Below are 15,828 nucleotides of genomic sequence, written 5' to 3' on the forward strand. Positions count from 1 at the left end.
CATGGCCAAGAGCTGCTCTGCTGGCTCAGAGGAGCCACTTTCTCAAATAAAACTTTTCTCACACCCTTCACCCAGTCTCAGCACCTCACCATCTTCCCTGCAAGCCTCCTTCCTTCCCAGATCACCACCCCCTCCCCTGCAGATGTATCACATTGGAAAGGGTCTTGAAACCCTTTGCAGGACAGCTCAGCTGCTACACAATGGCTGTGCTGCAGTCAGTGCCTGCCTTCATTTCTGTGCACAGATGGGCAGACAGAGGTGGCAACAGCTTCTTTTTGAACCTCTACACATCCCAGGTTTGTGGGCAGGTACAAAAGTTGCTTTCAAAGGTTGATCATGTGAAGGATCATCTCCACCAACACAGAATCCACACCAGGCTGTTCAGCAATTCTGCCTGCCTTTGTTTTCACTCCAGAACAGAGGGCAGCAGCTCCATGTAACAATTCATTAGATTTATTTTTTCCACATTAAATTATGCCACAATTAACCCCAAAAGCATTTAAACTAATAAATACTTTAACAATATTTTTTTTCCTTTTAAAAATCAGTGTGCACTTCTTCCAGGAGTCAGCACTAGTCCTTAGACTAATTTAGCCTTCAGTGGAATGATGCTCTTAGAGGATACAACCAGAAACCAGTAACAGGACCAAGCTCTAAAGCTTCTGAAGACTTTTTCAAGTACCAGAGAGCTGAGTTGTTTCCAAACCTAAATTTAAGCAATTCACTGTGAGAAGCTGAAGATAATTTTGGGCATGTTTGCAAACACAGGCTCCAACCTGCAGCCCACTGCACAGGAATCAACCTGAACTGGACTCCTGCAAGGCTGCAGGGAGGTTCTTCCTGAGCTTAATGTCCTATGTCTCCAGGGGACAAAGGAGCTTCATCTGGCTCATAGGTCCAGAGAAGTGATATGGGAGCTATTAAAGGGTTAAGAGAGGGACTACTGCTCTTTGGCACCCGAAGCATAAACACTAGGAAGGGAAATGACCTAAACAGCTGAAGAACTGGAGTGCCACTGGAGCAAATGGCTGTAAATTGGTTGTGAACAAACATCAGCCAGATGGATGACTCTTAACTTCAAGAATAAGGCTTTGGAAGGACTCAGCAACAAAGTGAGGAGTAGGTTTGATTTGAAGGAGAGTTGGGTGAGCATGGTGGGGGTGAGATTACAGTGACAAGCATTTGCACTTTAGGATCTTTGAGGCGTAGGAAAGCACAGGAGTTGACAGGAGAGGAGCCAATATCAGCCCACCCAACAAACAGAACTGACAGATCACCCCAGAGCAGCACCCACGCCGGACCCATGACTGATACTTGCTCAGCACAAATCCCAGCCTGCAGGCTGCTTGTGTCAATCAGGACACCAGGGGCATACATCACCTTATGGCACAGGTTACTAGATCACAGGAGCCGAGCTGCCTGAGGACGTTTGCCCTTTTCTTGTGACAAATCCCATGCAGGCTCTGCCTGGGCAGTGGCTCTGCCACCAACCAGCATGGTCCTGCCAATTACCCACTCACAAAGAGAAAGATCTCAAGACACAGAGGCTAACATGGCAAAGTCCTGCTGTCAGAAGCTTGCAGAAGGTCTGAATGAAGATCAGTATCAAATGATGAATTGATGCATTTGTTCTTCCAGTGAAAAATGTCTGGGCCAGGCCAAACCCTGGGCTGGGTCACAGATCACTGCTGGACACTGACTTCTTCTCTGCCTGCCCACCTGAGACAGTGTGGAAATCCTTAAGCTCTTCTTTATCTTCCTGAATCTCCACCTTGTTCCTCTTGGCCATAATCTTGTTGATTTCCATGAAGGTTTTGTTCTTTGTCTCAGGAACTATGAAGAAGATGTAAATTACAGTGGCAAGGCAGATGGCACAGAAGATGAGGAAGCTGTAGGGCCCCAGTCCAGCCTAGGGCAATGAAAGAAGGCAGAGCAGGGATCAGAGGGATACTCCAGTTGTGTATGTGATGTGATTTGGACCAGCAGTAGCTATCCAAGAGAAGAAGCCACAGGGATGTGCCCATGTTTTTAGCTGAATGATGTGAAGTTAGAGGTGGTTCTAGATTGTGCTTTCTCGTGCCACCACCCTGGGTTTACTGGAAACCACCACAGATTTACTAGAAAAGGAGGGTGAGAGTCTCTTACATCAGCAGAACTAAACTCATTGGCTCCCTTTGCACTGGCTAACATAAGCAAGTGCAGGATTTATGGCTCACTACTGCCGGGGATCAGTTTTGACCTAGCGATCGAAAGCTAAAACTGGTTCCCTGGCAGCCAATTCTGCACCATCGCCTAAGGCACAGTGGGAAAGCTGCAGCCTTCTCCACGCCCTTGAATTCAGGATGAGGCATTCACCTGAAAAAAGAACTCCTTCACTTTAAACCACGTGCAACAGGGGTGATAAAACCAAGCAGGTTAACATCACTTTCCTGCCCTTAATGTATAACCCTGCATAGAGCTGCTGGGAAGCAGCTTCGCAGCTCTCAGGATTAAAAGGTGCCTCAAAGGACACAGGGGTGAAGATACCAGTTTGAAGCTGAAGTCTTGCCCAGCCTGGTGTGATTGCATCTTACCTCCATGTAGAGGAACACAAGGCCCACGGTGAAGTTGGAGAGCCAGTGCACAGACCCACCCACCATGAAGGCTGCAGGCCGGGACGACTGCAGGAACATCTCCGTGATCATCACAAAGGGAATTGGACCTGGAAGGGAGACGCAGATTTGGGAACCCTAAAGGCAATTCTCCCACTCTGAATCCCTAGGTGACAGTGTTCTGTGCAGCAGCAAGTGATGGTTTGCAAACCACTGGTGTTTAGAAGCACTCAAGAAATCAAATCAGCAATGAAATACCAAACCCAGGGCAGCTAAATGACTTCCCTAAGCTCACACAGTGCAATCAACCTCTTCTCTCCCACAGCTGCACCCTAAGCATGAACCTACCTCCAGCACAAACTGTAAGATAGGATCAGTAAACACAAACTGTCTCCCCAGAGAGCACCCCAGGAGCAGCCACTAAGCAAGGCACAGCTTCTTAAAAAAAGGCAACCCAAAGAATCAGCCCAACACAGGTTGGGAGAAGATCTCCTTCAACAAGCCCGGCAGCCCGTGCCCTGCACTGCCATCCCGTGGCACTGCCAAGCTGAAACAGGACATGTTCTCATAAACCGGGTCAGGCCACCAGTCCACCTGGCCTGGTGTTCCCCTTAACAGTCTCCCTGTCCCCAGCACCTGAAACTGCCTGGTGGCACAAATGAAACAGGAAAGGTTGCATGCAATTCCATGTGGCAGTGGAAGCCCCATGGGAGTTTCAACCCACATTCCTGCACCCAGTGAGGCTCTGGCAGGGCTTTCCAAGCTAAACAGACAGCTCTGCCACGCTGAGAAGCTGGATCAGGACAAAGTCTCTGCAATCTGCACATCTCCTCTCTGCAAAGTGATCTGCAGGACCACAGAGATCATCTGAGTTGCTTCTGATTCGATTCGTTGCCTGCAGATGCAAGCACACAACACCACTGCCCAGCTGGCAGGGTCCATTTCTCAGCCTCGCTTAGCTCCAGGTCTCACTGGGGGCATCTCAGGCATATGCACAACTTTAACTTTGCTTTTTGTCTTGAACCCCAGGTGCTCTCCTGTCTCATGGGCACAGGCAGCCATTGGAGCATACTGGATTCAGCTTTGGGGCCCTCACTCTAAGGAGGACATTGAGGTATTGGAGCGTGTCCAGCGAAGGGAGACAAAGCTGGGGAAGAATCTGGAGAACAGGTCTGGCAAGGAGCAGCTAAGGGAACTGGGGTTCCCAGTCTGGGGAAAAGAAGGCTGAAGAGACATTCTGGCTCTCTGCAACTCTCTGAGGAGGTTGAAGTGAGGTGGATGTTGGTCTTTTTTCCCTAGCAGCAAGAGACAGGATGAGAGGAAACAGCCTCAGGTTGCACCAGGGGAGTTTTAGGTTGGATATTAGAAGAAGCTCCTGCAGTGAAATGGCTCTTAAGCACTGCAACAGGCTCCCCAGAGAGGTGGCTGAATCCCTATCCCTGCAGGTGTTTGAAAGCCACAGAGCTGTGGTGCTGAGGGGCATGGCTCAGCACCAGCCTTGGCAGAGTCAGAACGGTTGGGCTGGATGACCCTAAAGGTCTTCTCCAACCCAAACGATTCTGTGCTAAATGAGCCCATAGCTGGCTACCATCAAGGTGCATGGCCACACAGGGAAGAAATCTGACCTCCTGGGGTCAGCTTGGGAAAGCTTTTGACCTGGAACTGAACATAACACTTGGCTTTAGCCAGCTGGTGGGGGAGGCTGGGCTAGGCTGCGCGTACTCACTGGCTCCAATAGCGTGTCCGATGATGTAGAGGATGACACAGACTATGCTGAGGTAAGACATCCACGAGACAGTGTTCTGGGAAGAATTGAATCCTGGGTTAGATGTGGTTCCTATTTGAACTTCACCAAGGTGCTGCTTGCCTTAAGGCATTCTAAAGCCAGTGGCACCTTCCATTGCCAGCTGTGTCCATACCATGCCTGGGCATGAGCCCTGCTTCCAACAGATGGATGCAACAGGCATTGAACATGGACTGCTGAGAGCAGCATTCAGACAAGCAGGATCATAGATTTTCCTGGGTTAACTTAGGCAGATACACAAGTACAGAGACCTTTCCTACTGATCTCTCCCCACCCAGGGAGTAGAAGCAACTTGGAGTACAGCCAAGGTCCAGAAACACAGGGGTAGGGATCACCTGAGCCATTCAGCTACACACCTGGAGATTGAGGGCTAACGTTAGCACTGCACAGGAGACACAGCACAATCCAAAGCCAGCAAGGAGAAGGATTCTCCTCCCCAGGGATTCCACAATGAAAACCTAAGAGAGACAGAAGGTGGTGAGAAAGCAGACTCCTGAGGCACAGCACTTCCTATTCCAGATAAATCTACCAAGGTGGTCCTTGTCTTTTAAGACATTCAGTGACATTTGAATGCTCTGCTGAAGGGCTGTGGGCATGGAGTCACCCAGGAACTGCACGAATCCAGATGTGCCAGTGACACAGAGAATGGGCAAGGCCATTCATTGTACCCAATGCCAGTGAGGACTGTGTGGAGGCCAGACAGTAAAAAGAGGTCTATCAGCCCAGAGACTGAAAACTTGAGCCATGTGAGAACTCGTCACGATTGGTCACTTCAGTCCACAGCAGTGCCCTCAACCAGGGCATCAGAGACTCACAGAACAGGCTGGGCTGGAAGGGACCTCCACAGGTCATCCAGTCCAACCCCGTCTGCAGCAAGCAAGGACATCCTCAACTAGATCAGCTTGCCCAGAGCCCTGTTGAGCCTCACTTTGAATATCTCCAGGGATGGGGCCTCAGCTACCTCCTGCTGCAGTGTTCCACTACCCTCATGGTAAAGAACCTGTTCCTAACATCCAATCCAAATCTGCTCTTCTCTGGTTTGGAGCCACTGCTCCTCACCCTATCACTACAAGCCTTTGTAAAGAGTCTCTCCCCATCCTTCTTGTAGGCCCCCTTCAGGTACTGGCAGGCTACTATTAGGTCTCCCCAGAGCCTCCTCTTCTCCAGGCTGAACACCTCCAGCTCCCTCAGCCTGTTTTCAGAGCAGAAGTGCTCCAACCCCCCAATCGTTTTTGTGCCCCTCCTCTGGACCCACTCCATCAATTCCACGTCCTTCCTAGATTGAGGGCTCCAGACCTGGACACAGCACTCCAATACTACACATCTGTGGTGCAAAGCAGCTCCCAGTGTGTGTCCCGAACATGGCCCACTTTAAGCAGTGATGGCTGGGGAGGGACTGGAGGAGCTGTGCAACCTCAGGAGCCCAAACACAAACTTACAGCAAGCAAAGTCATGACCACGTTGATGGCACCTATCGAGACAGTGACATACTGAACACTGTTTTCTTCCACGCCTGCTGACTGGAAGATTCTGTCTGCGTAGTAGAAGACCTGCAGCAAAACCACAGCTGTGTTCATATGTGACCAAAGGCAGAAGAGAAGAATCCCATTCAGGCTGCTGTTCCATCCTGCAGCTGGTGCACAGAAGCCCAAGAACTGCATTCTTTCATTTCTGGAGACATTGGTGTTTGGATCCAGGCACAAGCAGCTTACTCTAAAAGTGTCATTGAATGGTTTAGGTTGGAAGGGACCTCAAGGATCATCCAGTTCCAATCTCTCACCATAGTCAGGGATACCTCCCATTAGAACAGGTTGCTCAAGGCCTCATCCATCCTGGCCTTGAACATCTCCAGGGAGGTTGGGGAGCACAGAATCAGGGAGGTTGTGGAGCACAGAATCACCCAACGTGATCAAAGATCACGTTGGGTGATTCTGTGCTCCACAACCTCCCTGGGCAACCTGTGCCAGTGTCTCACCACCCTCAACCTGTGCCAATGTCTCACCACCCTCAACCTGTGCCAGTCTCTCACCACCCTCACTGCACAGAACCCTTTCCTAACATCTAGTTTCCATCTCCCCTCTGCAGTTTAAACCCATTATCCCTCGTCCTGTCATTACAAGACCTTGTCAATAGTCCCTCCCCAGCCTTCCTGTAGGTCCCTTTCAGATACTGGAAAGCCACTATAAGGTGTTCAAACTATCCTTACTGTGTCTGCATCTAGCACAGGTGAGTACTGGATTCAGTACAGGTCAGGGTGAACCTGCCCCAACGTGATGCAGAGCCAGTGTGGCTGCTGAAGGGGTACTCTTGTGTCCTAGGTTCTAGTGCTGGTCAGCACTGCCTCACAGCATCCACCTTGGAACCTCATCCCTTTCCCACCCTGCTGCCCTTTCCCAGGTGCCTGCCCACTCACCGCGTTCACTCCCGAGAGCTGCTGGCCCATCATCATGATGATGATGGAGATGAGCTGCCACCGCAGGCCTCTGTAGGTGCACAGGCTGAGGACAGTGAATTGTCCTTCCTCCCTTTCTGACCTGTCCTCTTGGCGCATTTCCTCTATCTCATCATCCACGTCATCCCTGCCCCTCAGCCTCTGCAGAGCTGGTTAGGAGAGGAAGGTGAGTTATGGAGACCAGGCAGCAGGTCTACACTGAGCTCTCCTGCTCCAAATCCAGAGCAAGCCAGGGCCAGCAGTGCTGCCGCGGGGCAAAGCCAAGCATTGACACGTGCAGAGGAAGGAGCAACGTCCCAGGAATTCCACCTGGCAGCATCGTATCAGTGCAGAACCTCCCACAGACAGACCTGCCCCTTCCCACCTCCCCCTCCAATGATGCTGTACCTTTCCGTGCTTGCTCTTCGTTCCCCTTTTGTATCAGCAGGTACCTGGGACTCTCAGGGAAAAAGGGCAAGATAAGGAGCTGGATGAGTGATGGGATGCCAGTGAGCCCCAGCAGCACAGGCCAGCCTGTGAGACAAGATGACAGCCATGAGAAATCTTTCCATGGTGGAGCCCACAGAGAAGTGCCAAGGCAGAGCTTTACCTTCAGCATTCCCAAGGATGCTGTTGAGACCGAGGATCTGAGCAACAAGGATCCCAACAGTGATGAAGAGCTGTGGTACTACCCCAATAGCACCTCTCAGATTTCTGGGGGCCATTTCTCCAAGAAACATGGGAACCACGTTGGAAGCCAGACCTAGGAGGTAGAGAACAGTGCTGGACACACAGCTGCCTGATGTCAGCATGCTCACCACCCTCAGTACACCATTGGCCCACATGAGACCAAAGTGATCCCTGCTCAACCACAGGACTTGTGGAAACTTCACACCCAAATCCTGCTGCAGCTGAAGATTCAATGTCATCTTCTGGGCAGTGAAGAAGCTGTGTGTGATTCCCTCATCCTACAGTGGACCATGGCACAAAACCCACATGGCACTGGATCTCTCGGGGCGAGGAGAGGGACAAAATCCAACACTGCAGCTGCTGCCTCTGGACTGTTTCACCCATTGCAGTTGGAACACAGAAAAGAACCAAACACAGGTGCATGATGGGCAACCTGCCTATCTTCTGCTGCTTTGAGGATCCAGCTTATCAACTGCTCAGCAGCCAAGCATTTTAGCGGCCCAAGAACACTAGCAGTAGCCTGCCTGAAGACCTGGCAGATGATCTGGAGGGCTCTCAGTGTCCCTCAGCTTTCTCCTAGCAGAGCCTGCCAAGTATTTCAACACAGCAGATGAAATTAACTGTGTGCTGCTCAGCTTTGGGAGCAAACTCAAAGTGTGAGGGAGGAATTCCTGATTTCTCTAAACCAAGAAAATAAATCTGTGTCCAAACAAGCCGGCCTGAAGGTGGAAGGATGTGAACTCCTGCTGGCTTTTAAAGTGTCCTGCTCCTTTAATTGCTCAGGAACATCTTGCAGAGAGCTTTGCTTGTTTGAGATCTCTTGCAGATAGCATGGAATCAGAGTCACAGAGTTGTTCAGGCTGGAAGAGACCTTTAAGATCATCAAGTCCAACTATTAACCCAGCAGTCTCAAGTCCACCATTAAACTGTGTGCCTCAGCACCACATCTCCACATCTTTTATATCAGCAGGCTGCAGCAGATAGTTCTACTCAAATAGGACACAGGTTATTTTGAGGATCACTCTGAGTCACCCACACTGGCACCAAGAGCTGCCAGCTCCCATGCTTACACTGTAAATCCTGGCACGCAAACCCCAAACTCCTGGAGTCAAATGACCATGTGAGGCTCTTATCTTGCATTTCTAAAGGTCCTAGCCTTCAGGAACCTGGAGTCACAAATGTGATTGAGCTGTTATCTGAAAGCCAAAGGCATGGCAACAAGTGCAAAACAGCCAGAAAACAAACTAAACTGCTGAGGTGCAGTGGTTTAAGCTTACACTATAGCCAGCCTTTTAACTGCCCAGCTCAAAACCTGCTAGCAGTGACTCCTGGGCTCCTGCACTCCAGTACTGGTGGCTCTCTGACTGCTCAGACTATGAGGAGCTACCCCTGCTAGAGGGGCCCTGCACACAGTGGGGGCTGCCGGCACTGCTAGCAACACTGGAGCTGCTCTTTGGCAAGGAAAGGTCACGCTTGGATCCTTCCAGAGCCTGGATCCTTCCAGAGCCTGGGTCAGGCCAAGGCTCAGCACCTTCCCTCACCAGAAACGAAGTCCACAGCTCCAGCGAGATCAAGCTGTGAAGGGCAAGTCAGGACAGCCAGTCCAGATTCTTTTGCCAGTTATAAATAACTGGAAAGAGGGATCACACTGAACAGCTCCCTTTGTATTTAGAGAGCCAACACAGCAGCTGCCAGGCTGGGGAGAGTCAAAAGCCAGAACCAAACCATCTGACAAGGTAACTTTCCTCACTCTTTGACGTGCTGTGTGTTACAGGAGTTGTTCTCCTGGGTCACTTTCTTGATTTCTCATTTTATCTTCCCAGGACATAGCAACTCAGTAACAAACCATGGAGCGTGTCAGTCTCCTTAGCCCAAAGCCAATTGATTGAGCCCAAATGCTGTTAGGATCCTTATCAGCCTGGCTCTGCTGGGGGTGCAGTGCACTCCAGCCCTGATAGAGCCGCTTGACCAGCAGCCCACATACCCCCTGCTCCTCGCCTTCCCACTACCTCTGCAGTCAACCCTGTGCCTCTGAACCCTTTGCTCTCTCTTGTCACTTTTCTTTTCCCCAGCAGGAAGAACAGCCAGTTCCAGGGCTGGATGATTTGATCTGGTGTTGGTTTTGATTGCCATGGTCTAGTTGATTGGATGGGGCTGGGTGATAGGTGGGAATGGATGAGCTCGGAGGTCTCTTCCAACCTGACTGATTCTATCATTTAGAAGGATTGTTCTGCTTCTGATTCTGTTGAAAAGCAAAAAGCCCCCCTCAAAAAGCCAGGCTAACTGATCCAAGATGTCTGGGAAAAGATTATTCTGAGCAGGTTTCTGGTTGGAGCTCCAGTGGCTGATGCTTATTGCAGAGGACAGCTGCATCTACAGACTCATCTCCTCTGCACAACTTCAACTCCAGCCTCACCACCACTGCTTCCTAGATGACAACTGTTACTCAGGCAAGTAGTGCACAGTGATGTGGATGTATGGCTAAAATATGCTACCTGTGAGAATAAAGCCCCTTCCCATAGCCAAAAACCACATTTATTGCTCTTTCTGGCATCCAACCTCTCACTTACCAGCAAATATTCCCATGACAACACGTGAAACGATGATTACTTCAAAGGTTTTGGCTATCTCTGAGGTTCCCATAACGATTGCAGCAGCAATGGAGAGGAGGTTATTGATCAGCAAAGTGCCCTTTCTGCAAAGCACCAGGGAAGAAAGAGTCAGTTTATTTTTGTTCAGGCCCCTCTGTGCCACGCTGCCCAAAACTCAAGTGAATCACCACCCCAAAGACTAACCAAGGAGACGATGGTGATTATCCCATTTTTTTTCCCTGCAGGGAATTTAGGCTTCAAAAAGGGGGAAACCCAAGCAGCAGAAGCTGGGTCTGATCTGTGATCCCAGCCCAGGACTTTCATGGTTGCCTTCTGCCTGGCTCAGTGCTTAGCATGCAGCCTGAGCCTGGGCCATGCTGAAACCACCAATTCTCCCACCCGTGGGAGGCCACCTGTGCTGCTGAGCCCAGCAGCTGATCACCAGCCCATCTTCTTTACAATCAAGGTGTGTAAGACACAGTCATGCTCCTGGCAGCCTCGGGCAACTCTTATCTGAGGCCAGCAAATGGGTGGTGAAGGATCCTAAACATCACTGTCACATACCGGCCACAGTTGTTGACTAAAGGCCACACCATGAGGGAGCCAAAGAAGCCTCCCAGAGGGAACATGGACACAGTAAGAGACCAGAGCAAGGTCAGGAAGGCACTGTCAATAGGCTTATCATTCCTGTTCGAGTAGGTCAGGTTGTAGAAGTCCTGCATGTACTGGAATGAAAGACAGAACACTTAACACTCTCAAGTTCTCATGCTGGAAGAGTTCACTACCAACAAATGCCATAAAGCCCCCCCCAAACACGTACTGATAAACCCCAGAGTGGCTAAGTGGGAAAAGGAATGCGAGAGAGGGATGGAGAAGCCTGCACTAGACTCCAGGTTATCCTGCCTTAGGAGATTCACCTGGATTCCAGAAGGAGGACACTCCTCATGCTGGGGAAAACCAAACACCCTAACACCTCTCCCAAGGAACCACTTCTGCCCAGGTGCCTGGAGACTCGAAGCATGGAGAACAAGCCCAGCAACACCCACGCTCTGCTGCCTTCTCTGCTTGCAGACCCCCTCCTCAGCCATGCTCCACTCCACAGCCCAACCTACCGGGGCTGGAGAGTTGATCACAGACACGTTGTAGCCGTACTGGAAAGAAGATCCAAAGGCAGATACCAGTGCCACCGAGGCGAGCACCAGTGTCATCTTCTGCAGAGGGGACACAACCAACACAGGCACCCCCTCAGAAGCTTTTAGGCATGAATGGCAAATAAAGAGGTCCCCTAAGACCTGCCTTCTGTGGTTTTCACTTCCCCTTGCCACACGAAGGAAGCCCAACAGGTTGTGAATAGAACCACAGAATGGTTTAGGTTGGAAGGGACCTCAAAGCTGAGCCAGCTCCAGCCCCCCACCACAGGCAGGAACACCTCCCACTAGAACAGGTTGCTCAAGGGCTCAGCCAGCTTCCAGGGAGGGAGCAGCCACAACCTCCCCAGGCAACCTGTGCCAGTGTCTCACCACCCTCACTGCAAAGAGCTTCTTCCTAACATGCACTTTGAATCTCCCCTCTGCCAGTTTAAACCCATTCCTCCTTGTCCTGTCATTACAAGACCTTGTCAATAGTCCCTCCCCAGCCTTCCATAGCCCCCTCCAGATCCTGGAAGGCCACTCCAAGGTCTGCTCAAAGCCTTCTCCTCTCCAGGCTGCAAAGCCCAAACTCTCTCAGCCTGTCCTCAGAGCAGAGCTGCTGCAGCCCTCTGAGCACCTTTGTGACCTCCTCTGCACTGGCTCCAACACTTCCATGTCCTTCTTGTGCTGGGGGCTCCAGAACTGCCCCCAGGACTCCAGATGGGGTCTAAGGAGAGCAGAGCCAAGGGGCAGAATCCCCTCCCTTGCCCTGTGCCCACACTGCTCTTGCTGCAGCCCAGCACAGGGTTGTGCCTGGGCTGCACTCACACTGCAGGCTCCTGTTGAGCTTTGCATCAGCCCAGACCCCCAGGGCCTGTTCCTCAGGGCTGCTCTCAGCCATTCCCCACCCAGCCTGGAGCTGTGCTTGGGGTCGCATCCACCCAGGTGCAGGACCTTACACTTGGCCTTGTTGAATGCCATGAGGTTGGCCCGGGCACACCTCTGCAGCCTGCCCAGGTCCCTCTGGGGACCTCATTTTCCATTATCACTCGTTTTGCTCTGCTCAATTTGCACAGAGTCATTGCAATAACTCATTCCCCTCTCCCCTGCTATTGATGGAGCATTTGGATGATGAATAATGTTTAAATTAGCACGTTTAAAGAAAGCACCCCACAGGGAGGAAGAAAAAAGACCAACAACAAAATCCAGTGTGCAATTATTCTTCTTCCAACATGGCAAATTGGGTAGTGCAATAACACAGGATATTGGCACAGGAAAGCTTTCAAGATAAGGTATTTTATTTTGCATGAGGTGGCAAAACCTCTTTCCTGTTCATTTGTTCTGCTATCACACCCTGGCTTTTTCTGCCTCACACGTTTTGGGATCAAGCTGTTGATGGATCTAATCCCACTGCCACTGAAGCCAATTACTTATCCAAGTAGCTCACTGAAGGCCTGGTGGTGGCACAGAGTTCAACAGGAGGGTGAAATGGCCACCTGCAGCAGGACCAAACACCAAGCATGATGTGGGTGCAGCCCTCAGGACCACAAGCAGTTTGCTTTTGGCAATGATTGCATTTCTGCTCAGTCCTCAGGCTGGCCCTGCTGCATTGGCTGAGCTGATCTGCTGGCTTGGTGTTGGTTTAATAGCTCACTAATACCTCTCACTGCTGCTGCATCACTCCAGCCACTTTTCACCCAGGCATCTAATTTTCTACCACCCTAATTATCCTTACTAGCTGCAGGGCTTTGTGTCCCAACGCTCAGCTCAGGCCCCACACCAGGTACCTGTCATTTCCCTAACTGAACGCTGGTCCAGATTGCTGCTGCTACTTTTACTCCTGACACCCCTCAGAAGCTCTAGCAGCTGCCCTCCAGAGGGCTGCAGAGTTGAAGCCACCGTAGGAGATCAAAACTCAACCTGATCTCAGAGTAAAGATATGGACAAAGCTGAGGCTTCCAGTTACAAATTCTAGGAATAGAATCTGAGAATGATTAAGGTTGGAAAAAAAACTCTAAGGTCAACAAATCCATCTCTCAGCACCACCATGCCCACTAAACCACGGCCCAGTGTGCCCTACCCACACATGTTCTGAACACCTCTAGGCATGGTGACTCCACCACCTCCCTGGGCAGCCTCTTCCCATGTCTGACCACTCTTGAAAGAAAGAAATTTTCCCTAATATCCAACCCAGACCTTCCCTGGTGGAACTTGAGGCCATTCCCTCCTGTCCTATTACTAGTTCTTGGGAGAAGAGACCTACCCCCACCTCGCTTCGGCCCCCCTTCAGGTAGCTGCAGGGAGACTGTTTGCAGCCCAGAATAGCGATGAGAAAGTATCTGCCTCCGAGGAGCCACTGGTGGTAGTTATTTACGTTCAGCACACTCAGGAAAGCCTCTGGCTACACGAGCACGGCACTGGGCAAGATGCCACAACGACACTGCTGCAAAAGGCATCCAGAAGCATCTGCAGCCTAAAAGCCATTAGAAAGTGGGAAAGAAAACTCGCAGGCAGAAGGGGAAAGTGCCCCAGGAGTTAGAGGGGCAGTCAGCTGCAAACGGAGAGGGGAAATCACGAGGCACAGTGCAACAGGACACCCCAGACTGACCTAAAGCAGCGTCAGGACAGGGACACCTCTGCTCTTTCTGTCAGATCAGCTCTGGCTACGTTAGCCCAAAAGACTTCGGGCTTCTCCTTCCTCTACAACTGCCTCCAGATCGCAGAGAGCTTCTCTGCGGGGGCTGAAGCTGGCAGGGTAGGGTCCGGCTCGCACTTACCCCCGTGGAGCCTTCATTGCCGTTGGATCTTTCCTGCTTCTCTCCCTGCACCTTCATTTTGGAGTTCCACTCGCAGATGCCAAACCCAGGCTTTCAGAGCCCAAACAGACAGCAGAGGGGAGGGGAACGCCCTGCGAAGAGAATTGCCCTGTGTGGCCGCGGAAAGCATCCAATCACGGCGGCGCTGAAGCGCTTCGAGCACGTTGCAGCTGTGTGATCATTGCCCTCCTGCGCGGCTCCCTCCTGTCTTCTGCCGCCTCTCCCCCTCCAGCCGGGGGCTGCTGGCTCAGATGTTCTTCCAGCAGCTGGCTCCAAGCAGAGGTGCGGCCCAGCCAGAGGGGAAAGGGGCTCCGCTGGACGCCCAGGAGGGGCTGGCTTGCTGCAGAAGCCGCTCAAGGAGCTGCTCTGCCCCGGCCACACGCACGTGGTCCCGGCTGTAGCAATAAGCAGCTCCTGGGCAGCTGTGAATGGTACAGCTGGAGAGGCTGCCTGGCAACTGCCTCGTCCTGGGGAGAACAGGGCATTCTAGGGGTGCAGCCCTGCCAGCAGAGAGGGCGTTTGCCAAAGTCAACAGCCATAAACCTGAACTGCACTTAACCCTCCTGCCTATCTGCCCTGGGGCCAAAACGCTGCCGTTGTCCTGCCCTGCCCGGACCCAGCTGCCAGGGCACTTCTGCAGTTCACAGGGGCCGGTTCATCCCCAGAGCTGGGTTTCTGACAGCGTGCAGGACACGGCTTTGCCTCCAAAGCCCATGAGCTCCTTTCCCTCTACATGCAAGGTACACCTCGTGTGGCTGGCTTGGTGTTAACCTCCTGCACTATGAGACCACTTCGAGCAGCACAGGACTTGGTTAATTGTCAACTACAACTCCTGGAGCTTCAGAGAAATGCAAAGTTCACAGGTACCTCCTGCAGGCAGAGAAATGTGAACCAAACCTTGCTGCTATTGGTTCGTCTGCCTCTTAACAGCCAGCAGCTTGCTGTTCACACGCCCTACACGTGCTCTTCGGCTGACTGTAAGTCACAGAACCACACAGCTGCCAGGGCTGGAAGGGATCTCAAGGATCATCTAGTTCCAGCCCCCCTGCCATGGGTAGGGACACCTCACACCAGATCGGTTTGCTCAGAGCCACATCCAGCCTGGCCTTAAAGACTTCTAGGGATGAGGCTTCCACTACCACCCCCGGGCAACCTGTGCCAGGGTCTCACTACCCTCATGGTGAAGAACTTCTTCCTAACATCTAATCTGAATCTACCCACTTCTAGATTTGCTCCACCCCACCCCAGTCCTATCACTGCCTGGCACCCTAAAAAGTCCCTCCCCAGCTTTCCTGCAGGCCTCCTTCAGATACTGAAAGGCCACAAGAAGATTTCCTCAGAGCCTTCTCTTTTCCAGGCTGAAGAGTCTCAACTCCCTCAGTCTGTCTCCATAGCAGAGCAGCTCCAGCCCTCTGATCATCCTCACAGCCCTTCTTTGGACATCTTCCAGCATGTCCACACATTTCTTGTATCATGGGCTCCAGAACTGGACACAGTGCTCCAGGTGGGTCCTCACTAGAGTGGTGCAGAGGGGCAAAATCCCCTCCCTCACTCTGCTGCCCACACTGCTCTTGCTGCAGCCCAGGCTCTGGCTGCTCTCTGGGCTGCAAGTGCACACTGATAGCTCATGTTGGAATTCTCATCCACCAGCACCCGAAGTCCCTCTCCCCAGAGCTGCTCTCAGGCCAGTCACTGCCCAGCCTATATTGGTGCTTGGGATTGCCCTGATCCATGTGCAGGACTTCGCATTTGGTCTTGTTGAACTTCATGAGGTC

The 15,828-nt window shown here is 51.7% G+C and overlaps 1 protein-coding gene across 1 annotated transcript; it reads right to left on the minus strand.

Annotated features, from left to right (window-relative positions):
* Positions 1-431: 431 nt before the first annotated feature.
* On the minus strand, positions 432-14,287 carry LOC135190376 (solute carrier family 2, facilitated glucose transporter member 5-like). The gene is made up of 12 exons (XM_064171722.1): positions 14,015-14,287; positions 11,220-11,318; positions 10,672-10,832; positions 10,087-10,211; positions 7,437-7,589; positions 7,235-7,360; positions 6,809-6,996; positions 5,835-5,945; positions 4,752-4,853; positions 4,318-4,393; positions 2,574-2,701; positions 432-1,909 (listed from the first exon to the last, which is right to left on the minus strand). Exons 1-12 carry the CDS (start codon positions 14,069-14,071, stop codon positions 1,676-1,678), a joined length of 1,560 nt encoding a protein of 519 aa, XP_064027792.1. The 5' UTR covers positions 14,072-14,287; the 3' UTR covers positions 432-1,675.
* Between the last annotated feature and the right edge of the window lie 1,541 nt (positions 14,288-15,828).

The sequence above is a fragment of the Pogoniulus pusillus genome, chromosome 36, assembly GCF_015220805.1.
Source record: "Pogoniulus pusillus isolate bPogPus1 chromosome 36, bPogPus1.pri, whole genome shotgun sequence".
In the NCBI taxonomy this organism is placed as follows: Eukaryota; Metazoa; Chordata; class Aves; order Piciformes; family Lybiidae; genus Pogoniulus; species Pogoniulus pusillus.

Excerpts from the sequence above, each read along its gene's own strand:
- LOC135190376 (XM_064171722.1), bottom strand. The coding sequence starts at position 14,071 with ATGAAGGTGCAGGGAGAGAAGCAGGAAAGATCCAACGGCAATGAAGGC. Across the intron at positions 10,833-11,219 it reads TGATCAACTCTCCAGCCCCG|TACATGCAGGACTTCTACAA; the intron begins GTAGGTTGGGCT and ends CTTTCATTCCAG. Across the intron at positions 7,361-7,436 it reads CATCCTTGGGAATGCTGAAG|GCTGGCCTGTGCTGCTGGGG; the intron begins GTAAAGCTCTGC and ends CTTGTCTCACAG.